This window comes from Alosa alosa, chromosome 15 (assembly GCF_017589495.1).
Source record: "Alosa alosa isolate M-15738 ecotype Scorff River chromosome 15, AALO_Geno_1.1, whole genome shotgun sequence".
Lineage (NCBI taxonomy): Eukaryota > Metazoa > Chordata > Actinopteri > Clupeiformes > Clupeidae > Alosa > Alosa alosa.
The window spans coordinates 3458593-3486388 of NC_063203.1; the positions used below are offsets into that span (position 1 = coordinate 3458593).

General features: G+C 44.1%; 2 protein-coding genes across 17 annotated transcripts in view; one reads left to right on the forward strand and one right to left on the reverse strand.

The window, feature by feature from the left end:
- Positions 1–5446, reverse strand: part of rasgrp4 (RAS guanyl releasing protein 4) — a 15190-nt gene extending 9744 nt beyond the window's left edge. The window contains exons 1-3 of one of the 5 annotated variants that reach the window (XM_048264166.1): positions 5075–5438; positions 4345–4953; positions 1–112 (exon numbers count right to left, since the gene is read on the reverse strand). The exon at positions 1–112 is cut by the window's left edge and continues 61 nt beyond it. In XM_048264166.1, the coding sequence (XP_048120123.1) occupies positions 1–112; positions 4345–4367 (135 nt within the window). In that variant the 5' untranslated portion in view covers positions 4368–4953; positions 5075–5438. Of the gene's footprint in view, positions 113–3736; positions 3955–4344 lie in introns of those variants that run through there. The other 4 variants (XM_048264165.1, XR_007195811.1, XM_048264164.1 and 1 more) reach the window with 4 other exon arrangements.
- A 1390-nt stretch (positions 5447–6836) lies between these two features.
- Positions 6837–27796, forward strand: part of ryr1b (ryanodine receptor 1b (skeletal)) — a 68552-nt gene continuing 47592 nt past the window's right edge. For 7 of the 12 annotated variants that reach the window (XM_048264868.1, XM_048264872.1, XM_048264871.1 and 4 more), the window contains exons 1-31: positions 8765–9043; positions 16540–16659; positions 17130–17231; positions 18172–18192; positions 19995–20069; positions 20272–20350; positions 20446–20558; positions 20705–20804; positions 20931–21024; positions 21196–21270; positions 21380–21536; positions 21693–21857; positions 22047–22168; positions 22364–22550; positions 22758–22893; positions 23010–23105; positions 23224–23342; positions 23431–23564; positions 23664–23905; positions 24007–24199; positions 24388–24604; positions 24733–24837; positions 24975–25078; positions 25241–25324; positions 25478–25637; positions 25809–25956; positions 26058–26263; positions 26393–26567; positions 26791–26999; positions 27095–27444; positions 27599–27734. In XM_048264868.1, the coding sequence (XP_048120825.1) occupies positions 8996–9043; positions 16540–16659; positions 17130–17231; positions 18172–18192; positions 19995–20069; positions 20272–20350; positions 20446–20558; positions 20705–20804; positions 20931–21024; positions 21196–21270; positions 21380–21536; positions 21693–21857; positions 22047–22168; positions 22364–22550; positions 22758–22893; positions 23010–23105; positions 23224–23342; positions 23431–23564; positions 23664–23905; positions 24007–24199; positions 24388–24604; positions 24733–24837; positions 24975–25078; positions 25241–25324; positions 25478–25637; positions 25809–25956; positions 26058–26263; positions 26393–26567; positions 26791–26999; positions 27095–27444; positions 27599–27734 (4272 nt within the window). In that variant the 5' untranslated portion in view covers positions 8765–8995. Of the gene's footprint in view, positions 7049–8764; positions 9044–16539; positions 16660–17129; positions 17232–18171; positions 18193–19994; positions 20070–20271; positions 20351–20445; positions 20559–20704; positions 20805–20930; positions 21025–21195; positions 21271–21379; positions 21537–21692; positions 21858–22046; positions 22169–22363; positions 22551–22757; positions 22894–23009; positions 23106–23223; positions 23343–23430; positions 23565–23663; positions 23906–24006; positions 24200–24387; positions 24605–24732; positions 24838–24974; positions 25079–25240; positions 25325–25477; positions 25638–25808; positions 25957–26057; positions 26264–26392; positions 26568–26790; positions 27000–27094; positions 27445–27598; positions 27735–27796 lie in introns of those variants that run through there. The other 5 variants (XM_048264873.1, XM_048264876.1, XM_048264878.1 and 2 more) reach the window with 2 other exon arrangements.

The following is a 27796-nucleotide window of genomic DNA, read 5'->3' on the forward strand; positions in this document are numbered from 1 at the left end:
GGGGATGGGAGACTGCAGGGCCTGGCGGATCTCCTGGGGGCTGGGGCAGGTCATCCTCCTCTGCACGGGCCGCCTGCTCTTCAGCCCCGTCACACTCTCCTGACGGGACTTCCTGCGGCGTGGAGAGGGGGAGGGAGGAGTTTGCACTGGTCAGTTCAGTCGTCCATGTCATTTTGTAATATCTACTTCCTATTGCCACAGTATTGGATCCCATCACAGCTGACACAGAGTGATAGAATGAGAGAGAAAGTCAACTTGTCCTGTTGCATCATCTCAGATGAAAGCTAAATGTCGATATGTGGATGGGTGGATATGTGGGTTGTTTTGCTAGACTTGTCAAACGATGCACTTGGTGTATGATTCTGTGTGCAAGCGTGTGGATCTTGCTCTTTAACATGCATAATTTCATATGAGCCTGACCAAGAATTACATGGGGCTGTTGTTGGCTGTCTGGAAACAAATCTTTTCCCAAGGTACTATGTGTCATCAGTGATGGGTACCATGTGTGCGAAGTTTGTGTTGTAGAGATTTGTCTGCACCTGTCTCTTTTTTGCTGTAACTGGACCAGCATGTTCGTATTTGTTGATGTGGTGCATGTTTTATTTTCATCTTTTACGAGCCACTGCAATGTTCCCTCTGCGCACTTGCACTCTCTAACCTCTATGTGGCTGGGGGCACAGCAGAAGGACCGTTACTGTTTACTATGGGTGCTGTGTCAATGTCACCAGGAGACGTTTAGCCCAAAACAGTTTCAATTTCAATAACGCTTCACCAGAAGTCTTTTGACAGACACGATTGGCACTGCCATTTGAAGCACTCTCTTTCACACACTCATGACACTCTCTTTCACACTCCCTCTATTTACCTCTTCTTTCTCCTCTACTTGAATTTATTACTCTAATACTCTGGACTGTTTTCATCCATATCGTGACATAAGATAGCGAGACAGCAAGTGGCTACAAGTGTGGAACCATGGAGAGCAGTTATCATGAGTGTAAATACAGCATTGTGGTCTGTGTTCATGGCTGAAGTGGAGACATCACAGTAACAGGAAGTGTACATGTTCAGAGAAGTGGTGACGAGTTCTTAGAATGACCATCCAGCCGTTCCGCTCTCCCCCCTCACTGTCACCATACTCAAAATGCTCATTTTCAATTCTCCCTTGCTACGGTTTGGCCCAGCACACTCTCACATCCCAAATCGGCAATACACCTCTCTCTCTCTCTTTCTCTCTCTCTCTCTCTCTCACACACACACACACACACATAGACATTGAGAGTCAGAGGTTCTTCCTCTTCCTTGATACAGCACATTTGACATCATTGCTGTAGAAGTCTATGTGCTGATGGTCAGGATTGCCAGAGAGATTTACCAATGAGGGTACAGTTGACCAGTTGAGGGTACAGTTGGCCAGTTGGTTCATGAATACCTTTTTTTTCACATCACAGTAGAATTTTGATAGATTGAAAAAAAAAAGCCAATGCCAGAAACCAAGTGATATTAGAAAATATGAAATCAATAAGCACCTGATTTTGTTTCCCTGCAGGTGCACTGCATGGTAAAATGTCAATTATTTCAATTTCAATTCTGTATGTCTGTCCCTTCACTGCTCACAGAGCCTACACATCTAGCACATAAAATAACCTGTGTTTGCTTTCTTTTTAAACTGAAATGATGACAGTGAGGAAGAGCTTTAAGTTGAGATTGACCAACATGGACGTTGGAAAAGATGGCTTATTTGCATATGTAACAATCATGGGAAACTTGAATCTAGCCAGTCCAAATGAAGTCTTCCAGGCCACTAGTTATGCAGTAGTCATGGTGTGATGTATGTTTGTATGTATGCATTGTGCCCTCCTATTACCATAAACTCAACTTTGACAGACATACTGGTAAATGCAGCCCCATGCAAATGTCCTGCATCCTCTGAATTTGCATGCATCAAGTCATGTCAATAACAGCATCTAAACCCCCCTCTCACTATGCTCTCTCTCTCTCACACGCTCTCTCTCTCTCCCTCTCACACACACACACACACACACTCTCTCACACACAAACACACACACACACACTCTCTCTCTCTCACACACGCACACTCTCTCTCTCTCTTTCTCTCTCTCTCTCTCTCTCTTACACACACACATGAACACACAGACAGAGCATTCAGTTGCAAACCTATGCAAATTAAATGTTTCTAAACTTTGATCAACATGTCATGGCTACTTCTATTTTGCGCATAACCGAAAATGTGTTTCCTCTTGAATTGTAGATTTCAATTCAGTGTGAACCGTGAACCTGTAAGAACACGTTAGGAACAGTTTCACTTGGGTGAACGTGTTTGCCATTCAAAACCACCGCTTGTCACTGGCTTTCCCTGCATTTAGTCCTTCTCTCATCTTCTCTGCCCTCCTTGCTTGTCCCCTTGCCATTACCCAATTCGTGTCTTTCACAGAACAATAACTTCTCCTTTCTCTTTGGAAATCCCCCACTGCTTCCCCTCCTTTCCTCACCACATTACCCGGTATTTTACACACAGTTCCTGGCTAGATCAGCTCCATTCTCCCCACCTCCCACCTCCCACTGGCACAAACACACGCACACACCTTCTGTCGTCATCACTCACACATTGGACAGTTAGGCAACACACAAATTCCTCTCCTTTCTCTTCATTAATTGATGCCTGAATCATTTGAGGACATCCATTGGAGGCAGCAGTGCCTAATTTAGCCCAGCAGATATTCCCTGTGTGTGTCCAATTAAGACCTCTCCATGCTTTCATCTCTGGTGACCAGCAATCAAACACACAATTGTGAAGATCTACAGGTTCTTGGATGGGTAGTTCATTACTACGGTACTTCACTGGCTTTATGATCCCATTGAGAAGTCCCAGAATGACTGAAGTATTTTGGTTGGAGTTACACAGAGTGAGGAGCTGAGTGCCTACTGTTTAGCCTGTATGTTACAGGGGATGACTAGCTTCATTATCAATACAATGGACATGCGCCTAACATGAACTGATCCAAAGAATGGATTGATGCCATGCTAATTATGAAACTGTATTTGATCCGGCCTGATTTTATCTGTTTTAAACAAGAGTTCTGATCAAATAAACCATTTATTTGTTAAAATGTACAAACCATTTTAGGTAGATAGGTATACTTTATGTGTCTGGCAAGTCTGAATTGCTCAGATTCCACATTTTGTTGTCTGCTGGTCCACCTTAAAAAGCTTGTCACACTAGACTACCTTAACACCCACACAAGTTCTCATTTCCAAGCAATCTGATAAGATCACTGTAATACTTCAACCAGGTTAAAAAAGGCAAAATAAATCATTCAATTTCAACTATGTGTAATTCAAAAGATGTCATAAAATGTTATAAAGTATAATATAAATCTTTTTAGGGTAGACAATATCAAAAAAAGTGTTTTGATCAAAAGCCATTTTCTGCAGTGGATTAGATTCAACTGTATTTGGGCAATAGATAGAACATTCACTTTCCCAACTTAGACATCATTGCTGTACACCTTTCACCTGGCCAATCCGCTGCCTATAGCCTGGTCCTTACTACAGTATGGTCACTCTGCCCTCTCTGCTTTGTCTGTGGACATAACTCATCCTGCTGTTTCAGCTGCATCATATACGTACATACTGTACACACTGCTTTCTACATTAACAACTTGTTTGATGGTTTGTACAGTCTGTTCAAACTTACAAAACAAAAAATCTGTCTTACCTTAAATGGAAGATTCAAGGAAGGAATAGAGCCAAGCCACCATACCACAGACACAAACACAAGGACGTGTGTGAGTACTGTAAATATAGACTGTTTTACGGCACATAACCACAGTCAGCCGTTGAAAATGTAGGTCAGGTGTATTATCCTCTCCAAATGAATTCTGCTATTCTAATACAGATGTCAGAGGCATAAATGCAATGCATAGTGCAGCATAAGGTCATTGATGTCTACCATGCCTACTAAATGATGCTAAAAGTTGTGTGTCACCCTCTCAGTATGTATAGGCACAGACTTTTTGTTATGGTTAATACCTCTATTTAGGTCTGGTGACCTTTGAAGAATAGAAACCAAAACACACCGAAAATTCTGAAGAAACTGAACAGGAACTACAGCCCTCACAAAAATAACCACAAGACATCTAGCTGCAACCAACTGCACAACTCCAGTTTGCTCTGCAAATGCTTAGCCTACTTGCTACCTCCATATGATAGATTACCAGTCCGTACACACACTCAGTATGAGCCTCTAGAATGTAGACATCAATATAGAATGCAGTGGTCAGAGAGACACACATGGCATTCATGCACCCCTCTCCTCTCGTTTACCTCTTGGCCTCCTTGCGGATCATGGTGAGTGTCCCCTCTTCTCAGCACTGTGTTAGAGCAGTGATCCCTCCAGAGCATCTGTTGAAGTCCTGCTCCTCTATGGCTCCATGGGGGAATCCCTGTCTCTCTGACGGTGTGTCTGCTTCCCTCTCTGACACACGCTCTCTTTTTGTGGCCCAAGCGCAGACGACACACCGCAAACCTTCGCTAGGAGCGCCAAGCTGTGCAAAGTCGAGCCACTTCAAAACTCCCGAGCGCTAAACCACCCAGCTGTCAGTCGATCAAAGCAGTCTCCACCTCAGTTTCTCGACTGTGCTTGTCAAATGTGCAAAAATGTCCCGGGGGAAAAAAATCGTCTAGACAAACAGTTTTTCTAAATGTATGGAATAGCTTTGTACAAGGAGGAAATGTTGAAAGATAAGCCATGAAAAAAAAAGTTATTAAAATAATCAAGAAGTTTGTAAAAATAAGTCAATTGCGTGTTGAAGAGAGGAGCTGCTCCTGACAGATAAGGGGAACTGTCATCAGACTCTGCAAAAACCTGCTTGAAATGGAGAGGGAGGGTGCAAATGAGTCTGTGCTTGTGTGTGCGTGAGGAGAAAGAGAGTTCTGGTGAAAGAGAGAGAGAGAAAGAGGACTGTCATGACATGTTAGAGAGTAAGACCAAAATGGTGAGACACTTTTGCCTATTCAAATAGAAACTATGTTGTGCTTACAAACCTGGTCTTACCCTCTGGGCCAAAGGTGAATCAAATCATTCTTTTTAAACAAGCAAGCTGCATTTCCACCTTGGCCATTTTCATTGTATATCACCTCTTCCATTTCTCACATCCATCTCTAAGGACTTCACTTCCCTTTCATTCCACCTTTCCCTCTCTTTCTCTCTCCCCCTTTCTCTTCTCCTTTCAGAAGTGCTCTCCCTCTGCAGGGATGGCCGTTGGTGTACAGTGGGAGCAGTGTATGCGGGGCTGAATCCCTGAGCGTGCAGCTGGGGGCGTCCACTGAAAGGCTGCCTTGTTCCCAGTGGGCCAGCGGAGGATGGTCGGCTGATAGGGTAGACTAATGCCTCTGTGATGTGGGTGGGGGGGGAGGCATTATGGTGGGAACCTGTGGCTGTTTGTGAGGGTGAAGTTGTGTTCACACACAGGTGGGACTCCTCAGTCAGGAGGGCTCGGGCGGGAGGGGTGTCTGTCAGCTACACGCAGGGATGTGAATGTGTCAACTGTTGCCTTTCAGGATGAGTATACGAGCAGTGAGTGAACACAGTGTTGGATTCAGCCACCATGTCAAATTGAATAGCAGACAAATTGAGCAACTGAACCTCAACCAAACAGGTAACAATGTCTTAGATATATTATAGCCCCAAAATACATGAATCCCTCTTGGTGTTTTATTTAGAATGTTTAATTCTGTTTAATGACCAATTGCCTAAAATGTGGTGATTTACATTCATCAACCAATTTCAATTTGATCTTGAATTCATCTTGAAAGACCTATTTACATATGCATTTCAAATAAAACTACTTCAGACATCTGACAGATGGCATCTAATGAAGTCCCTGATCTAATGGCATCCAATGAAATCCCTGTAAAATCTTAGATGGTAAGAGTGCTTTCGTGCTCATGCCTGTGTAGGTTGGTCTTTTACTCATCATGTTCTCTTTTATTTTCCACTGCGTGCTGTGTAAACTTACGATAACCTTATGCAATCGTCTCTCCATCCAGTTGCTCAACACAGGAAGAGGTAACCTCTCAACAAGGAACTCTTCATTACGTCTGGATTGACACAGCTCTTTAGAGAAACCTTCATGTTACATTCAGCTTCTTGCTCCTGACCTAATTGACAAACACTATTTCTGCTGATTGGATCAACAGTGCACATTTTGGTGGTTAGCACTCGCATGCAATTACAACACAGGAAGGAGCCGATGGTATTTGAAAATGCTCACGACAGCTAATTGAGAAGTTCTTGCTTTCTAGCGCATGCTCCCAATGGCTCGCCGACGGTCTGACCTCATAAGCATTTAAGATTACACACACCCAGGGAGGTGTCTGATGTGGTGCACACCACAGCCTTCCTGCGCTAGAGGCTCTCTGGCCAAAATGGCTTTTTCAGAAGCACACCGGCGCTAGACTTTAATATGATGTTTAGTAATCAAATGATGTTTTTACAACGCATCAGGAAGTTATCGCTGCCCTTTAGCCAGCTTAACCGAATTGCTGTGTCAATACTGATGGCCTGTATTTCCTGCCTTCTTCTGTATGGGGTTGCTGTATGTTGGTCCCTTTCCTCATCACAATGCTTTATAATGTCCAGTGAGTTTTTATAGATGTAGTCTTACAGTTGAAGAAACATATAGAGCATGCAATGACACTTGTGTGGTCTGTGTAAAAACCAAGGTTCTGGTTCCCTATGATGCATTTTGTCCTCAACCTGTACAGACTGCCATCTAGTGTTCAAAGTAAAAAATACAACTGTTTCTTTTAGAGGTAATAAAACAGAGACTTCACTTCCCAGGATCCATCTGTGATTTTGGCTCTGCTGTTGTCATCGAGGAAGTGTCTGAGCATGCCTGTTGAAGTTGGTGCTGAAGGCGCTGAGAAATCCTCCCAAAGCCCAGGACCACTCCTGCCAGATGGGGATGCTATGGAAGAGCAATGAGAGAGAAGGCGCTTGGATGACACTTAGATGGGGATCGTGCAGGTGAGACGCTGTGTCAGACTGTGTGTGTGTGTGAGCGTGCGTGAGTGTATGGTACTGCTTACTGTTGCCTGTCGTGCCTGAGTGTCTGTCTGATTTTGAGGGGTGTGTCTTTCATGCAGATATTGACCTCTCTCTCTCTGTGAGTGATTGCTGATGGTTCAGCATTTCTAGGATTTTATTTTAGGATGCGGGTTGACAAAAAAGAAAGCTTATTTGATTTGCTGAAGGCCATATGAGATGATGTCAGAATGCCATGAATAATGACTAGAGAGAGACTAGGGAAGGGAGTCAGGGAAAAGGATTGATACAGCCAGGAGTTGTAATTTGGGTGCCTGTATAGAGGGCATGACATTTGATTTGTGCAGTCACAATGTCAACACACATATCTCATGAAACATTTGACTAATGATCATAGGTATGCATGTACAGTTCTATGTATGATCACTGTTTTATCAAGCTGGTTTGCTGTAGCTAGTAGAAAAGAGTCAATATTCTCCACACACTGCTATAGTAACATGTATGGGAGGAGCCAAATGAATTGGTTTGGGCATCACCAGTGTACAATTGAAAAATACGATCTCACTGTTAACCTTACCAAATGAATGTGGTAGATTGCACTGTCAGGAATAGCTAAATGGCTTTGTCTGTTGTGTGTGCCGCTTTGTACATTTGCTGAATATGGATTTTTATTGTTATTATTGCTATTATTATTATTATTATATGAAGGCAAAATGATGATGATGATGAAATGATACTATTAGAATAAAGCTTCTATTCTATTCTATTACTTAGCCTTATTTGTATGATACTATTACTTAGCCTTATTTGTTGAGTGATTGTCTTAATTGTATTTTCGTAGTATGTAGCTGTAGTATGGAGTGAATGTGTTTTCAAAGACGAGAAGTGTCCATATACAGTATGGCTCGATGTACCGCTATGGATATCATTGCTACCAGGGTTTTCTGAGGGAGAAATGACACGGCAAAAGGTCAGATTATTAGTGGAATATTTTTGTAAACAACCAAAAGATCACTACCCACACATTTTTAACACAGGTCACAATAACTGTAATAGATCAAGCTGAGTATGGCTAAAAATAGTCTAGTGGTCTAAGAGATGTGGTCGCAGGCCAGGTAATGTGTGGCAGGAAGTACGCAGATCTCTCTCTTCTCTTCAGTCATGGGAGCTTCTCACTTCTACCATTTTTGAAAGTCTTTGTTGTTACATGCCTGTGTATATTTGGTGCACCGCAAGAGGAACTTAACTTTTATCTCCATTTCTCCTTGATCGCTGAGGTAGCACAGTCTGTCCTCCTTGTGCAAGCAGCTTTGTCTTTGGCTGCCCACCTCTGTGACCAGGCTGCGCTCACTGAGTCTCTACCTCTTTGGCTCTCTGTGTTCCTCTCTCCGGCTCTCGCACTCACACTCTTTCCCTTAATAGCATCTCAGAAGGAGGGAGGAGTGAACTGAGAGAAGGGGTGGCCCACTTTCAAATATAGGTGTGTGGTGGTTGAGACGTATGAAACAAGCTACGGTATTTGCCCCTCCCTCTCCTCTCAAATTGGCATGGGAGGTGTGTGTGTGTGTGTGTGTGTGTGTGTGTGTGTGTGTGTGTGTGTGTGTGTGTGTGTGTGTGTGTGTGTGTGTGTAAAGGAGAGAGAGAGAGAGAGAGAAAGAGAGAGAGAGAGAGAGGGAAGGGAGCCGTGCGGTGGCATCCTTTTCTGCCTATCACTCTCTCACTGGACACGGCGAGAGGCGCAGGACTCATGCTGTCCTCCAGCACACCCACACACAGACAGTGAGAGAAAGAAGACAGAGCAGGGGAGAGAGGGAGAGAGAGAAACAGACAGAGAAAAAGAGACCGAACAGAAAAAAGAAAGCAAATAAAAACGGAAGGATTTTTTCTCCTGATTTCTCCTGAGGAGCTGCAAATAACCCTCGGAGAAGGATGGCAGAAGGAGACGGAGGAGAGGAGGAGATCCAGTTCCTGAGGACGGTAAGTTTTTTGTTGGTTCACTCTCTCTTGAGTTTGTCCAAACCTCTTCTCTCTCCCTCTGTCTCTCTCCCTCTGTGTGTGTGTGTGTGTGTGTGTGTGTGTTTGCGTGTTTGCTGAAACAGAGTTGGTCACTCGGTTGGTTTATTAGTTTAGTGTATGTGTAGTATAGGACAGACTGGACGTACCTGCTGCCGTTGCCCTTTAAGCTTATTTGTCCCCGTTGCCATCAAATGGACCAGTCAGATGGTATTGTCCACTCTTGATTTTGGGGAAATGTTCTTTAATTCATGTGTCCTGTGACTCATGACCCAAGAAACAATTTTGACCTTGAACAATTTGGGGAGTTAAATGGCCTTTGGAGGCTTTCCTAATGGTCAGATCTCGGCCAGCGAGCGCCCAGTTGTGTGGGGGGTTTGGGGTTAGGGGGAATGGACGAGGACAAGACAGGCAGCAGCCAGTGCATCTGTTAGCATCGTTATCTATTAATACCCCAGGAAAGAAGAGGAGAGCCCTGTCAGGGGCAGAGGGAAGCAGGCTAAGAGAGGGGACAGCTGTCTTGTGCTGCGTGTGTACTACTCACAACATGCCTCAAACACTAAGAAAAGCCATTATATTAAGATGCAATAATTAGCAAAGGGCCTAATGAAGAGTTCCAGAGAGTGAAAATGAAGAAGTATCTTTGTAGGGACTGATGCCAGCAGAGACACAGCAGGACAGCACAGGCCATTGGCCACACAAGGGACCTTAATACGCTGTGAGCCCCATGTTAGTTATGGAGCAGTTTGTTGTTAAAAATGTAGAGATCAGCACAGAGAGACAACGGCAAATGGTCAACAGTACATCAAATGTTTTCAAATGTTCCTGGCAATAAAAAAGCAAAAAAGCTTGATAAGGTTTGGTATGCACCAAGAGACAGAAGATAATTGCTTAATCTGCTGATGTTTTCTTTGGCCTGACACTTGTCTGTTGCTGGGATCTGTCTGGGATTGTGGTCATCCTCTGGGCCGATCCCTTGGTGATAATAGTGTTGCCAAATGGTAAATTTAGGTCTGCTATATGGATGCTGTTTGACTGACAATGCTATAGTCGTTTAAACTGGAGTTTATGGTCAGGCAAGGGAGCACACCTGTTTTTGTTGCTACAGTTGGATTGTAAACATTCTTTATTTGGCAGATTATAAACAGAGCAGGTCAGTGTTGGTTGTGTGGTATGAAAGACTAAGGCAAGCATACTGTGTCCAACTTTGCACACAATGGTCCCATGCCTTGTTTATTGCTGAGACATGCTAAGCTATATAGAAGGTATCAAAGTGATTGCAGGATATCATAATCATTTTGTAACTTGAATGTGTTCCAGGTTGTGTGTGTGTATACAGTAGGGAAGGGAACGTCCAATGTGAGGACAACTTTAAAGTATCGGTAAAGATCTAACTTTAAAGATGTCACTACTCACCCACAGTATTTTCTAACAGGATGCTTGTGTTTGTTATTGAAATGGATATTATCAATAGCAATAGATGATGCTATAGAGAAGACCTATATTTAAATAGGGAACTAGCGTAGCTGCGACTAAACTAGTACTGTATGGTGATAGCTGAACACAGCTAGCTAGCTTATTTCCCAAACAAAGTTGTGTAGCATGTTTCCATGTTACAGAGACGGTGTGATGTGACGGTGATTGTGAAGTCATGTATGCAAAATCAAAACTTTACAGTTGGCACCAAAAAGGTTGTACAGTTTATAGGTAACCCCTTCACCATCGTTCTGTGTTCCTCCAGCCCTCTGTTGAAGAATTCAGGTTAAAGAAAAGAGAGAGGAAGAAATAGAAAAAATACATCACAGTTTCCTTTTTTGCCATGTTTGATTAGTTCAGAATCATTCCATTTTTCATTATGTATATGGATTTTAACCATTATGTGTATGGATTTCAACCATTATGTGTATGGATTTCAATCACTACATTTTTCCGAATTTAGTGATTGCTTATCTACCACAGTTTACTTACAAGCCTAATAATCTCATATATTATGCTCTTTACAACGAGGCAGCTGTCTTGTATGCGTGCTGCCAGACGTGTGGAATCCATGCTGATACTCTGTGTCTGTAGAGGTGATCTGATGCCTTCTGCTGTCAGTAGGGGGCTAAAGGGCCAACTGTGTCGTTGTTTCATGATGCAAGCTGCGTGAATCACTGGATTGTTTTAGTGTGTTCAGGGGGATGTTCAGGTTGCAGGCTATGGCAGTGCATTCTTTTTATAGGCACGCTACTTTTAAGTGCCTAAGACACAGGAGGTAGAGAGAGGAGTCTGTGTCCTACTTCGCCTGTCTCCCAATCTGGGAAAACTGTGTATCCATGCGCTGCTGTTCATAAGGATACTTTGCCTAACTGGAATGTGTATCTGTATAGGCTACAACAGAACAGGAAAATCCCACATTCGCAATGGTGTGTTGAGGGTGGTGGTGGCAGGGGTTGACATTTAAAAAGAATATTTGGTGGATTTAACTCTATTCATATCAAATATGGTACCGTGTTCCTTAGCATCACCATTGCTCTCTCTCTGACTTTGATTTATTGTATTCCTCTCTCACTAGTGCCTGAGTATTATCCTGCTCCTTTGAAACAGTGGTTTGTCTTCTCTGGTGGATGTGGTCAGTCTAGCTGGCTTTTATGCCCCCCAACACACACACACACATTTCTCTGTCTATGTTTGTGTATTATTTCAGTACCTGAGATGAACACTCTCATACCAGCGAGACAGACAGAGACAGAGAGACAGCGAGAGCACCTGTTCTGTTTGAGTTCAACTGGAGGCGATGCAGTGGCCACCTGTCCGTACACAATGAACAGGTGCTCGTTGTGTACTGTAGGGCCACAGGCATTGACTGTTGTGTCTATGTGAATTTTGCCCTGTAACTCAGCCAGTCCCGTGTGAAGCACCAATACTTCAGGAGATGAAATCATCAGTGCCTGGTTCTGCACCACTGGCCACAGAGCTCTGAAAGGGGGCCTACAAATTATAAAAAATAGTTTGTTGGAAAAAAAACACCATCAAAAGATTTAGTATTGGATATTTGTTCAATATATTGTTATGAATAGCAAGTGTGTTGGGATGGAAAGTCCTCACTATGACTTGCATTCTACAGAAGAGCTACTTAGCATTCACAGTTTGTCCAGTTCTACTATGGTGCCCTATCTTTACATTTGATGACTTAAGTGCTTTAAATGCATTTGTTTAACTCACAAAGTCCTGGGCCTAATGAGCTGTTGAACATGTCAGTTCAGTGCATGACAAGAGTGTTGTGGGAGGAATTAGAAACATGCTTTGCTTTGTATCACCTTGTCCTGTTGAGTATATCAATATTCCATCTCTCTTTTGTACTTTTTAACCAGCTCATGGCTTGTGTCTGTAGTAATAGCCATAGATTATATTACAACGTAAAAGAAGACAACAGAAATGTATTATATGGCAACTTTGTAACATCATTTTGGTAATTTAAAAAGACTGTTCAGGTGTGTAACTGGACAGGCAGTAACTGTGTGTGTGTATGTGTGGGGGTGGGGGGGTTAAGGTCATGAAGTGTGTAGTGTATAGTGGTAAAGTGTAGAGTTCATATGTTAGGCTGGTGTTTTGGTGGAGTCTTGTATGGGCCGTTGATTGAGTGGAGAGATTGGTCCGTGATCTGTATCACGCTGAAGTCTCTCCTCGGCTTGTCCACACTGCAGGAGAAACTTCCCAGTATTTGCTGGTCAGCAGCAGAGGGGAATGTGAGAGTGACAGGTGCAGCCACCCAAAATAGCCGAGGAGGAGTAGGGGTTTACCCATGAGGCCAAGAAATGGAGAAAGAGAGAGAAGAGTCTCAAACAATGAATACAACTTTCGCGGTTTTTCTAAAGGAAACACCAGCAATTTTAAACCTATATAAATTTGCCAGAAATGAGATCAGAAACATTGTGCAAAGATATTTTGGAATGTACAGTGTTGGACAAAATTAAATCAGCCTATCCTGGTCATGTTTGTATTATCTACTTGCATGTACAAGACAGCTGTTTTGTGCCTAAAAACACTCCTTAGCTGTTGTAAAATCACTGGAACCCATGGCTTCTTGGGGCTTAAGCACAATACAACTGAAGTAAGGTAGCCAACCCATCCTTTCATATAGGTATCTGTCAAATATATTCTTTAGACAACAATGTTGTTGAATGTAATTCAGTTTTCATCAGGACTATAAACGGGCTATAGCAGTTCACCTTATTATAGTATGTCTAGATTGCAATATTGCTATCACAATATACTGTAGCTCTGCATGACAAAAACAAATACTTAATTACCTAACGAAAGAGAGGTTTAATTTGAGTTGCAGAGAGTGTATTATGTCTTTATTTTGTTAATTATGATTGAATCAAGTGTGAATAAAGTCAGTATATTGTATACTGATTGATTTGGATGAACTAAGCACTGTAATAACAACAAATATCAAATATTGCAATACAATGCTTACATGTAGCTTTGTAAACATTGTGATTCATTTCCACAGTGGGGAGAAAGGTAAAGAAAAAGCAGAAAGGTTAGTCAGAAACACAAGAATACCAGTGCCATTTAGTCATTATTTGGCTGTCTCAGACAAGTAATGACTACCGGTAAATAATAAATAACGTAACAATAACTAGGTAACTAAAACAGCACAGTGTGCTATGGCTCAATGTGAAGGCCAAGATGAGTGGACGCATAAATAGGTTGTGGATGGAAAACTGGAGTGGAGCCTCCTCTTTGCTGTTGTCCACCTGCTGGTCAAGTGACATTTTCTCAGCGTAAAGGCTTGCTGACTTCACTCTGACCCACACAAAAGCGTTTGGAAAGGGCAACCCCCTGGATGAGCTAATCCCTGCATTGCTACGTCTGTGTATCGATTGGGCTAGCACACGTCTGAACCCCCGCGCTCCATCCTCTCTCTCCTCACCTCTCCCTTTCAGTCATGTCTCAGTGTCAGCAACAATGGGATCTGGACAGGAGGGATTTCGCCCATGCAGTTCTACGTCAGCAGCCAGGGGAGAAGGAGGAATCTCCTCTGTGTCTCAGGGGAATCAGGGAAGAGCTCCTTTTGGAACTGTGCTTTATGGTGTAGAGGAACTGAAACCACTCAGGGCCTGCGTAGAGGATCTGCTGTGCTCCCCAGCCCTGTGCTCTCACTCTGCTCCTTGGCCCTGTGTTCACAGCATCACTGTGGAGATCCTCAGAAGAGGTCTAGCTGATTAGTTCACAAGTCTCTGTTGATGGGCCAAAGTTGATGTAGGCTCCAAAATGATGAGCATAGCATTGTAATTCCTGTACAAATATTTTCATGTTGAGCCTGTTATAGACTGAATACATTGGCCTCATTCTGGTACAATAAACCACTGGGACAGCAATTATGCAGCCAACTAACCCTTAGACTGCACCTGATACAAATGGCATCACAATGCTCTGCCTTCTGAAAGCGGCCTTAAATATTGAAAATGTCTGCTTCTACGAGATAGCTGTATGTTGTGTTCTTCCCCGTGGTTCAGATGAAAGGGCTGAGTTGGGGTGAACCCGGATGGGCCTTCCCCATGCCGTCACCTTTGTCCTGACATGCACGCCGAGGTTGCAGTGACGCATTAACATGCATTGCTTTGTCACAACAACACAGCTCTGATTCTCACAAGCTCCCCGCAGCTCCGAGTGTATTTATACCAGGCAGAGTTGAGCCCGTCATATGAAGGGCTCTGTCTGTCAGCTTCTCACATGGGCTCCCTGGGTCACTAGGACCCTGTAGACTGATAGAGAGATTATTCTAGAACGACAATGTAGATCCATAGAAATTTGGCAGGATTTAACAGCTTCATAGTTGGGTGGATTATAGGGTCTCATTCTAAATGACCCTCTGAATATTGGCAATTAGGAGAGATGTGTAATTAAATGAATATTATTAGGGTACTTAAAGAAAATGGTAGATTTCACAATGACTACACAGATAGTTTGCACTGTTTTGGGCTGTTTTGTTATTTTGCTGTTCCTTTTATCGGTCCATATCTCTGGTTTGTCATTTGTGACTCCCCTTGAATAGGTGTTTATGCTCGATGTAAATGGTAATCGGTGAGAAACTGTGCTAACTGGCAAGAGAAGAGAGATAGTGAGAGCGACAGTCCTCTTTCAATCAGTCCAATCTTTTTGAACATGCCTACAGTGTCATCTGATCCTGCTGGCTGCAGAGGCTATGAGTCACCAGCGGCTGGCTGCTTTTAGAAATCCCGAGCACTGCTACATCTCCATATCAGGGCCAAAGCAGCACATAAGCATGCACACACAAGAGCCGAGGCTACAAATAAAAAAATATGCATAAAACACAGTGTTCTGCCTTCAAAAACCCTGCTACTGTATGTCTGACCGCAGACGTTTTCACTCACATCTAGTGGATTAAAGGTTAAGTGCTTTTTTTAAATTGTTACTGTATATTCTCTTATTAGAAATAACTGTATCAGCCCTTTTCAGCATGGCAAGATAGCTCACTATGTAACACACCATGCTGGCTTTGGAGCTTGTGAACAGGTGCACGCTCTCTTTGGACTGATGACATTCTCAATTATTCCCGTTTCTCTCTAATGAGAATAAATACACTCAATACCAGCCATAAAATTGGTCTCGATCATACTGCAGTCTGTCTCACCGGGAGCTCGATGGCCGTTATGTAACCGCCCCATGCAGCCCTAACCTGTGATTCCATCCAGGTATTTAGTGACATGCCAGAGTTTAGGATATTTTACACAGACATACTACAGAGCCAACATGAGGTGTATAGTCTCTCTTGCTTGGAGTCGAGGACAAAGCAGGTTGCTCCAGATTCCCGATTTGGAGAGGGTGAGGGGACAGGACAGAGGTGACAGTTCTGGGGTGGCTGCTGATAAATGATTAGCCAAATAAAGATAAAACAGCCTGGGAACGTAAAAAAAAAAACACACAAAGTCTATGAAAATATAACAATAATAATGTTGCATTACATGATACGTAGCTAACTAGACTCATTTTGCTAAGATCACATTCAACAAAACATATTGTGCGATGAGCCACACAGCACTCGAGTCCTGAGAGAGAGAGTGAGAGTGAGAAGTGGACGGCTGGATATGCTTACATAATGACAGACTGGAGGAGACAGCTGAGAATGCTCTGTGTCAGATCTAAGGTTAAGGAGGTGGGGGTGTTTATTAGTGTATTTACACCCGGGAGCTGACGGACTGGTGTGTGTGTGCGTGTGTGTTTGTCTGTGTGTGTCGGGTCACTGATCCCGTGCGACACCCCTCTGTGTGCATTAGCATTTATTGGTGTCTGTCCAATCATCAGGTATTGCCATGAATTGTCACCTGTCTTCTTGCCTTTGTCACTCTGACCTAAACTATGCCCTCATAATATCTCTCTCTCTCTCTCTCTCTCTCTCTCTCTCTCTCTCCCTGTCTCCCTGTCTGTCTCTCTCTGTCTCACCCCAGGGTGATCTGGTAGTGCTACAATGCTCTGCAACTGTTATGAAGGAACACATCAAGATGTGCCTCTCCTGTGAGGGCTTTGGGAACAGACTCTGTTTTCTGGAGACAACATCCAATGCTCAGGTGAGCACTGCCACCCCACCCTTCATGCAGCGTGCACACATATACATACACATACACATACACATACACATACACATACACATACACATACACATACACACACTTACACTTACACATACACATACACACACTTACACATACACATACACATACACATACACATACACACATACATACACACACACACATACACACACTTACACATACACATACACATACACATACACATACACATACACATACACATACACACACACACACACACACACACACACACACACACACACACACACACACACACACACACACACACACACACACACACACACACACACACACACACACACACATACAGCTCTTTACACACACTTCCTATCTCATCCACCCAATTCCACTGTCAGGATGGAATCCACTCCTGTCTTGTCCATGTGGTTGACCCTTACTGGTTTCTTATTGTCCCTCTTGTCCAGAATGTTCCCCCCGACCTGGCGATCTGTACCTTCATCCTGGAGCAGTCCCTCTCTGTACGAGCTCTCCAGGAGATGCTGGCCAACAGGGTGGACATGTCTGAGGTGAGAGGCAGGAATGCACTGGTGACATGCTGAGACGTCCTTTTTTAAAATCTAGATTCTCTCTTTCAGATTAAAGACGTTCTGGATGACTAAGACCAAGAAAAAACTAATCTGGTGTAATGGCTGTGCAATTAATCAAATTAATCGATTAATTATTTTAAAAGTTAATAATGACTTCCAACAGTTATGAAAACAATATAATCGAAATATAACAATTATTTTGCTGCATTCCGTATCACAACAATGCTCTTGTTTTGTTCTAAATCCAGCACACTCCTTTGCTTTACAGTGGAACTGTTGTATACATGATCATTTTCACATGGATATTTTATTTGTTTCAAGTTTAGAAAATAGATGGTCTCAGTTTGGCCAAGTAATAATGATTTGATTTTTACCAAAATCGAACAGCTCTAGAGGAAGTATTTTGCTGTATTTTCTGTTTCTCAACTTCTGTTAATGAAATGAAATGTTCCTTTGGAGAGCAGGGCATTCTGATAATGTATGCATTTTAAGGGACTACAGCAATTATTTAAGGAAAAGTCTAGCCAGCACATTCCCGTTCAGTTAGATAGATAGATAGATAGATAGATAGATACTTTATTGATCCCCAGGGGAAATTCAAGTTGCATTTGTTCTCTTATTTGAGGCAGATTTTTCTCTATGCTAGCTTGGCAGGAATCCAGTGCAGCTGGGACTGGTGGCTCTTATTGCCCTCAGTGTAAGCCTTTATTTGCTGTCGTGACATAAAACACACTACAGTACCCTTGAAAATCAGGATCAAGGTACAGACAGAAAACAAGGTGTGGACCAGTTAAGGTTATGATCTACCTGACAAGGGTCTCACAGAGTCCTCTTCACAGTTGCTCCTAAAGTGTTAGTTAACCTCACTGTGCCTTTTGTCTCTTTTCTGACCTCTCACCCCCTGCCCTGCCACCCATAGGCAGTCGATTTGGACCAATGGGTATGTCTTTGCACATGTCATATCCTGTTAGTATTTGTATCCAACTCAACTCCTTCCTTCCCTCACACACGGTCTCAGCAATGCGTTTTTCCCCTACTGAATGTCCCCCTGGTGAAATAGTGCTGTTTACTTCACCTCATAGAAAACCCTGTTGTCGCACACTCCGTCACACCAGTGCAACTGACAGATATTGATCCTAGTATTACATGCATTACTTCTGAACAAATCTGAGTACACCCTCAGAGCGTTTTATTGGAGAGGGCAGTCTGTGCCTGTTAAGTGGAATAAAGTAACTCCCCCTCCCCCCAGAATATATCTGCTGTTTCACCCTCTCTCGTCTCTCCCAACCCAAATACTCATCTACCTTGGCACGCTCATTCTGTGCCGTCAACAATGACTTCATTTCATGCAGCACTATTGCCATGTTATTAACATCACCCCTCTCTTGTCTGATGTTGTCTTTCCATTCCATCATTTCCACTAATGACATCTCGTGCATCTCACTCCATTAATCCTCTCTTCCCATGGCGGTTACTCACCTCTGTATCTTGACACTGACACCTTCTCTTCCTTCCCTGGTTCACTTTTCTCTCTCTATTCCAGCATGTCCATACCTCCTCTTTCCAAATGTCATTCCTTCAGTCCATTTTGTCCTTCTTTGTTCAGTGTAGATTCCCTTCCCATAGCTAATTTCAGACATAGAGAAAGACCGCAGTAGCCCTCACTGACCCAGATCACCCCAGGCAACAAAGACCAGAAGCGTTTGACGTAATGAAAACGGAGCACATTATGTTAGTCTCCGTTGTCTGCATTAGCGTTCCACACCTACCTTTGTAATGGGGGGCTTTTGCCTGCGCCGTGGCCTTCTCTGCCGGAAGGCTAGGATGAGAATAGCATGGCATGGGGCCTAGGGGAGAGTCCCTTCACATTTCAGCGGTGGGAGTTGGCGGGTAGGGTGGGAGCAGACATCATGCACCTGGTGCGCTCGCTTAGTCTATCAGATGCCCCTTTTTTTCTCACTCTTTCTCTCGCGCTCTCTCTTACACACACATATGCGCGCACACTCGCACACAAACACAGAGCCAGCGCTAATGTGGACAGATGAGTAATGGGCTAACACACTGACCAGTTGTCCATGTACAGTCCTGGATTATGTTTGCTTAACACCCTCAGAACCATTGGCCTGCCCTCTGACATATGAGCATCTCTCATGCCACTTGATAATAGTGTTAGATGGAAGTGGTGATGGTGATGATGATGATTATGATGATAATCCCCCAATAACAGCTCTGATTAACTGTGTTTTCTCATTTATAAAACACAACTGGATATTGAGAAAAGGTAAGGGAACTCAAGGTGTGCTGTTTCACACTGGCAGACTGTGTGGTCAAACCAACTTGATGTGCCCCTTGGTTTGATGTGCCCTTGTGGTATTGTTTTCCATGCACTTGTCCATTTAATCTGGTGTTGCTTGTCTTGTGATACTGTAACCAAATTTGCCATTACTACACTTGAATGTTCTCCGAGGTAAAGAGATGCTGAGTCCACTCCACTGCAGGATCTCTTTGCCTTCTCATGGTGCCGTGTATTTGTATTTGGTTGTTGTCACTGTTGATATTATTTTTTCCGCCATCTTCACAGAAGAAAAATGACTCCACTCCAAACATTTGGATGTTGGGTGGAGGTGGATTGTGACCACCACTGTCCTCTGGCCCCAAAACAAGGGACAGCCTATTTCATAGACATTGAGAAGTAATGGTGGTAGCAGTTGTAAACCCTCTTCTCTATTTTTGTTTCATCAGTCATCGCAAGGAGGAGGCAATCGGACACTCCTTTATGGCCATGCCATCCTGCTGAGGCACTATCATTCTGCCATGGTGAGTACATGGAGCATTCAGCCATCTTCTCTCCATTCTGCCCTCAATGACTGATTTTTCTCTCTTGAATATTTTTTTTTATCATACAGCCCCAATTCATGTAAAGGTCTTGGTTTAATAGAAAAAGAATAGTCAGACAAATTGAACAGTGCTAACATGTGTGCCATCAATGTGTCTTTCTACCCTTTTTTGCAAACTCCAGTACCTCAGTTGCTTGACCACGTCACGCTCACTCACAGATAAGCTGGCCTTTGATGTGGGCCTGCAGGAAGACTCCACAGGTACCGTCCTTCCATACCTTAAGAACCCACCCCACCTGGATAAAAGTTTTCAACTGAAGGTTTGTCTTTAACACTCTGCTGTGTATTCCCCTCAGGTGAGGCATGTTGGTGGACCATCCACCCTGCTTCCAAACAGAGGTCAGAGGGTGAGAAGGTCAGGGTAGGTGACGACCTCATCCTGGTCAGTGTGTCATCCGAGAGATACCTGGTGAGCCCCAGCCAATCACATATCCACTGAGCAGCTTACTCTGTACTACAGCGGTGTAGGGGATGATGCACACCTTTTTGATCTATATTGTGTGTGTGTGTGTGTGTGTGTGTGTGTGTGTGTGTGTCTATCACTTATCACTTCAGCATCTGTCCGTTGCCAGCGGTGACCTCATGGTGGACGCATCCTTCATGCAGACGCTCTGGAACATGAACCCAGTCTGCTCGGGGTGTGAACTTGCAGAGGGTAACGTCCAATTTAGATCCAATCAAGATCCAATCAAGATTTTAGATCTAATTGCTAGTAAAGATGAAATTTTCATGTTGCGCTCGTAGCACAGCCAGTCATTGCCTGCTGTCCTTCCCTCTGTAGGTTACGTAACAGGAGGACAGGTCCTCCGATTGTTCCATGGCCACATGGATGAGTGTTTGGCTATCTCCCCACCTGACCAAGGAGAGGAGCGCAAGTAAGTGACAGCAGACAGCAAGGCCCTAGTCAAAGATGTCATAACCCTCCATTCTTACTTCTGTCTGTAACTCTAAATGGAACTCTGTTGTATTTCAATGTTAGCACTCATTCAGTCCTGAAGGACTTGATACTGAAATCACTGCCCTCTCTCTTTTTGCTCTCTTTCTAGGATTGCTCAATATGAGGGGGGTGCGGTTTGCAGTCAGGCTCGTTCTCTCTGGAGACTGGAGCCTCTGAGAATCAGGTGAGTCCTGCCCCCCTTCCAGTAGTGCCATTAACAGACTCCCCCTCCTCAGATGCTGGCATGTTTTTGCTCCGTATGTTGAGTTTTGTCCCTTCCTGTGCCTCTGTAGTTGGAGCGGCAGCCACATGAAGTGGGGTCAACCCTTCCGTGTGCGTCACATCACCACAGGACGCTACATGTGCCTGGATGAGGAGAAGGGCATGATGGTGTTGGACCCAGAGCGAGCAAACACAAAAATGTCTGCCTTCTGTTTCAGAGTGACAAAGGTCAAATATCTTGATTGTGTGATCAAAATGCTACTCTGTGTCTTAATTAAATTATCGATATTGACAGTTGTGAGTGTGCTGTTTTTCATTTCGATCCTTCTCGTTTTTCACGTTGCCTCATCTGTGGTTCTATCTCTCTCAATCTATCCCGAGCAGGAGAAAGTGGAAGTGGCAAAGAAGCGTGATGTGGAGGGCATGGGAATACCGGAGATCAAGTATGGCGAGTCTTTGTGCTTTATGCAGCATGTGTCCACAGGACTGTGGCTCACATACGCTGCCCTTGACGCTAAAGCTGCCCGTCTGGGAAACCTCCAGAGAAGGGTAAGGCACCAAACTGATGCTGTCACTATTATCCACTAAGAACCTGTTGTCATTAAGTATTCATACATCTCCTAAGCATAACGGTATTGTCAATGTTGCTTTTTTCCCTACTAGTTGTCTAAATGTGCTTTTATCCATTTTATTTATCTCTGTTTTATTAATCTTCTATCTCTTTTTTCTCATTTCCAGGCTATACTGCACCAGGAAGGTCATATGGACGACGCGGTGTCTTTGTCTCGCTCTCAAGTAGAGGAGTCTCAAGCTGCTAGAATGATCTACAGTACTATAGGCCTCTTTAGAGTTTTCAACAAGTAAATTCTCAAATTCTCAAAAAATCAAAATTTTCAAAAATGTAAAAATGGTCAAACTGTTGTTGTAATTGTATATTATACTGTAATGTTCTGTGGGTGTTTTTGGATTTTAAAAAGCAGTAAATGATGTTCAAACAGTTTTGGTGTTTTATTGTGTGGTAATGGGAGTCTTTCATGTTCCTTTGCTTCTCATAGGGGTTTGGACTCCCTCAGTGGGAAAAACAAATCCCCTGGCAGCGTCTCTCTGCCGCTGGACGCTGTCATCCTCTCCTTGCAGGATCTCATTTTCTACTTCCACCCTCCTGATGAAGAGCTGGAGCACGAGGAGAAACAGACCAAACTGCGATCACTCCGCAACCGCCAGAATCTCTTCCAAGAAGAGGTGCTTTATTGATCATTTGAGTCCATTTATAAACAGTTGACTAGACTGATTTCTCAAAGTAAAATATAAAACAAATGTGGATGATTCAGCAAAGTAAGAACAGGGACTGATGCTTTGTTCAATTAATCATTCATCCCCTGTGAATGCCTATACCAAATGCCTTTGCAATTGTTGTTACCATCCTTGTTTGATTTGGTTTGATGTTAGGGTATGATCACCATTGTCCTGGAATGTATCGACCGTTTGAATGTGTACAACACTGCTGCCCACTTCTCTGAGTTTGCTGGTGAAGAGGCTGCAGAGTCATGGAAGGAGATTGTCAACTTGCTCTATGAGCTGCTGGGTACGTCACTGTGTATTCCTGAACTGGGGTTTTCTTCCATTTGCACTCTAAACATGTAGTCCCTGTGGCTGTGCAGTGTTTGTTTAAACTAAAGGAATTTCTCATTTTTCCCATAGCCTCTTTGATCAGGGGAAACCGTTCAAACTGTGCCCTGTTCTGTGATAATCTGGACTGGCTGGTTAGCAAACTGGACCGCCTTGAGGCTTCCTCTGGTAATTCTACTATTTCCTAATCCCTAGCTGTTACAGTTCTTAAATCCTGACAACCGATGTCTCTCTTTTCTGAAACTCACACTTGACTGGGTTTGTTCTATTTGTTTTTGTTTGTTAGGTATTTTGGAGGTGTTGTATTGCATTCTGATAGAGAGTCCTGAAGTTCTGAACATAATTCAGGAGAACCACATCAAGTCAATCATCTCTCTCTTGGACAAACATGGTCGCAATCATAAGGTCAGAGGTCACACAGATCACACATAGCACTTCATTATAAACACTGACTGTACCCAGCCCATCTCACACCCCTTCTGTTTCCCTTCAGGTTCTGGATGTGTTGCGCTCTCTCTGTGTGTGTAACGGTGTAGCTGTGAGGTCCAATCAGAACCTCATCACAGAAAATCTGCTTCCTGGTCGTGACCTTCTGCTGCAGACCAACATAGTTAATTATGTAACCAGGTGAAGCACTTCATATTTCTCCAAACAATTTTGCGTGTCCTTGTCATTGTACTTCATAAGCACCACATGAGCTTATTTTCCTCTCCTCTGCTTCCTCAGTGTTCGACCCAACCTTTTCCTGGGGACGTGTGAGGGATCCACCCAATATAAGAAGTGGTACTTTGAGGTGATGGTGGACTATGTGGAGTCCTTTGTGACTGCACAGGTCTCTCACCTGCGCGTGGGCTGGGCCATGACCGAGGGCTACAGCCCTTACCCTGGTGGTGGAGAAGGCTGGGGAGGCAATGGAGTTGGAGATGATCTTTACTCCTATGGCTTTGATGGCATTCATCTGTGGTCCGGTAAGCGTGGTGCTAAAGTAGTTGGAAGTGGACACTAGTTACTACTTTAGCTAATGTTGGTGCTAGGTTGGCATTGGCTAACCCATTTCTTTCTCGTCCAGGACATGTGCCTCGCCAGGTGGCATCTCCTGGACAGCACACGCTGGCAGCCGATGATGTGGTCAGCTGCTGTCTGGACCTGTGTGTTCCAAGCATCTCCTTCCGCATCAACGGCCATCCTGTGCAGGGCATGTTTGAAAACTTCAACTTAGATGGCCTCTTCTTCCCAGTCATCAGCTTCTCAGCGGGAGTGAAGTAAACTCTTTGGACTTATATCTAATGGGCTCATGTCTTAGAGAGTGACTGTTAGTGGGTCTCAAATATACAGTAATGTATTGGCAGATCGTGAGTGGCTGAGGTGGAATCAAATTGTGATACTGCACTGTTGCATGTGAAACACTGGTCCGTGGTCCTCACTGATCAGGTTGTCCTTTCAACCGCAGGGCACGCTTCCTGTTGGGTGGCCGTCATGGGGACTTCAAGTTCTTGCCTCCCCCAGGATATGCCCCGTGCTACGAAGCCCTGCTTCCCAAAGAGAGGATGCGCATTGAGCCCATTAAAGAGTACAAGCATGACTTTGAGGGTGTGCGCAACCTGTTGGGCCCCACACAGTCCCTCTCACACACCTCCTTCACTCCATGTCCCGTGGACACTGCTCAGGTACCAACATCAGCCGCAGCCAACATCATTTAGCTTCCAAGACTTGCAAGTTGCTGTATCAGTTTTCAGCAATACATACATGACATATATACTGTATAATGTATACTAAGCATATCCACTTCTTTCAGATTGTGTTGCCTCCTCACCTGGAGCGAATCCGGGAGAAGCTGGCTGAGAACATCCATGAGCTATGGGCAGTGACGCGCATTGAGCAGGGCTGGACTTACGGAGTGGTGAGTACATATGAAGCAGAAAATAATATATACAGTATTGTTAACTGTTATGATTATGATTAAAAGCTCCTGAACTGGTGGCCATCAGGTCAGTAATTGTTTGAAACTCATTGCTATTCTACTCTTCTCTTCCTCAGTTCAGGGATGATAATAAGAAGCTACACCCCTGCCTCGTGGACTTCCAGAGTTTACCAGAGCCAGAACGGAACTACAACCTCCAGATGTCTGGAGAAACTCTCAAGTGAGTGAAACGCTAGCCATGTTTAATGTGTAACACTCATCATTTCCCTCTTCTAAAGTCCCATTGAAGTGTGATCTCTAGTTTCAATCTCTAGTCTAATCCTCTGTCTGTTCTTCATTGTTCTGACGTGGTCACTGTTTGAATGTGTCCTCTTTTGAACAGAACACTGCTGGCTCTGGGCTGCCACGTAGGCATGGGGGATGAAAAAGCAGAGGAGAATCTGAAGAAGATCAAGCTTCCCAAAACGTACGTGTCTGAAGCTTACAATCATTAACCTCTTGCATGAGACATGTCAGCATCACGACTGTTGCTTTCTCTCTCGCTGCTTCTCTTGCATGAGACAAGTCTGCTGAGGACGTCAGCATCACATCTGTTGCTTTCTCTCTCACTGCTTCACAGTTACGTGATGACGAGTGGATACAAGCCAGGCCCACTGGACCTCAGTCACGTCAAACTGACCCCCAATCAGAACCAGCTGGTAGAGAAGCTAGCAGAAAATGGACACAATGTTTGGGCGAGGGACCGTGTGAGGCAGGGTTGGACCTACAGCATAGTCCAGGTATTTGCCACTTTGGTACCATTCTGCAACGTTTAAAGCACGACCATACTTTTTCTTAATGTTTGGACAATGTGGGCATACAGTATGACTTGAAACATCAAATTATTTGAAACAGTTCATCTTGTTAAAAAAGGTTATGACTTTGTATGTAACTATTTGATCTGTCTAAAGGATATAATGAATAAGCGTAACCCTCGTCTGGTGCCTTACAACCTGCTGGACGAGAGAACAAAGAAAACCAACCGTGACAGTGTGAACAATGCTGTTCGCACTCTCATTGGATACGGATACAACATTGAGCCGCCTGACCAGGAGAGCAGTAAGTGTAGAATTTGATATTGTACAATCATGTTTTAATGATGCACAGTGTATCCTCTGAACTGGTTCAGTGCATTTCACTCTGTCCCAAATCTCTTGCAGCTGGTCATGGACTTGATAACTCTCGTGGAGATAAGGTGCGCATCTTCCGTGCCGAGAAAAGCTACGCCGTGACCCAGGGAAAATGGTACTTTGAGTTTGAAGCGGTGACCACGGGTGAGATGAGAGTTGGTTGGGCCAGACCCAATGTCCGGGCCGACACAGAGCTGGGGGCAGATGAGCTGGCCTACGTCTTCAATGGAAGCAGAGTGAGTGCTTCACTCTCACATATTCTTTAGGGCAAATGATCAAAAATCTAAATCCCACTTCTAATGCCTTAACCTGCTACAAGTCCACATGTGACAGTCTGTAACTCCTGATTCATCTGCCTTACTCAGGCTCAGAAGTGGCACATTGGAAATGAGTCATTCGGCCGACAGTGGCTATCTGGCGACGTGGTTGGTTGTATGATTGACCTGACAGAGATGAACATCATGTTCACACTGAATGGGGAGATGCTTATCTGTGACTCAGGCTCTGAGATGGCCTTTAAAGACATAGAGATTGGAGAGGGTAAGAGACATGGTGACTACTCTACACTGTTAGTATACAGTCAAATGGGAAAGCATAGAAACAAGTGCACCACATATGTAATGCACCTCTTTGAAGATAGAGAAGTAAAGGTAAAAAGACACGTCTATGCAGGCCGAACATGCAGGCCGACATTCAATTACAATCTTACAAAACTAAATTTTTGTTCTGTGATCATATTTGGACTGTGTCATTTCTTTTGTAGGTTTCATTCCTGTCTGTACACTGGGCTTGTCCCAGGTGGGCCGCATCAACCTTGGTCAGAATGTTAGTAGCCTGCGCTACTTTACCATTTGTGGTCTTCAGGAGGGCTTTGAGCCCTTTGCCATCAACATGAAGAGAGACATCACCATGTGGTTCAGCAAGAGTCTGCCTCAGTTTGTGCCCGTGCCCACTGATCACAATCACATAGAGGTGCAGTAAAGTATGCAGTGCATCCTCTGCTAGCTGCTCTCCAAAGCAAGATATAGAGCACGTGTTATATCTCTCTCTGTTCTCTGTTCTTTTAGGTGTCGAGTGTAGATGGCACAGTAGACAGTGCCCCCTGTCTGAAGATGACTCACAAGACCTTTGGCTCCCAGAATGCCAACACGGACATGATGTTCTTCAGACTGAGCATGCCTGTGGAGTTCCATGAGACCTTCAAGGTTCAAGCGGGCACCACGCCTCTTACCCGAGCCCTCACCATTCCTGAGGATGAGGTGCTGGAGATCGACCCCGACTCTGAGTACGAGCTTCTGAAGAAATCAGCCAGTCGCAAGGAACAGGATGAGAAAGACAAGGAGCCGTCAGTCCCCAAAGACACGGCCAGTGTCAAGGAGAAGGAGGACACTGTCTCAGAGAAAGGAAAGAAGAAGGGGTGAGCAAAGCAGCAATGGCAGCCATGTTAGGATTAGGGCTTTAGACAAGTTGAGCTGTCAGTCACTTTTGTAGCTGTATTCTATTTGGCATTGCTACCAGGGTCATGTATTTTCTCTAATTTCCTGTGTTCTGTTCACTGCCCTGTGCTCTAGTTTCTTGTTCAAGGCGAAGAAAGCTGCTATGAACACCGCAGCGCCTCCTGCTCCTCCACCAACTGTGCCCCGATTGGTGGAGGATGTGGTCCCTGATGAACGAGACGACCCAGAAATCATCCAAAACACCACCACTGTGAGTTACTAATGCCTGTCTGTGTGTGCTGCGGCTAATCCACTTTGAAAATCTCTGTTTAC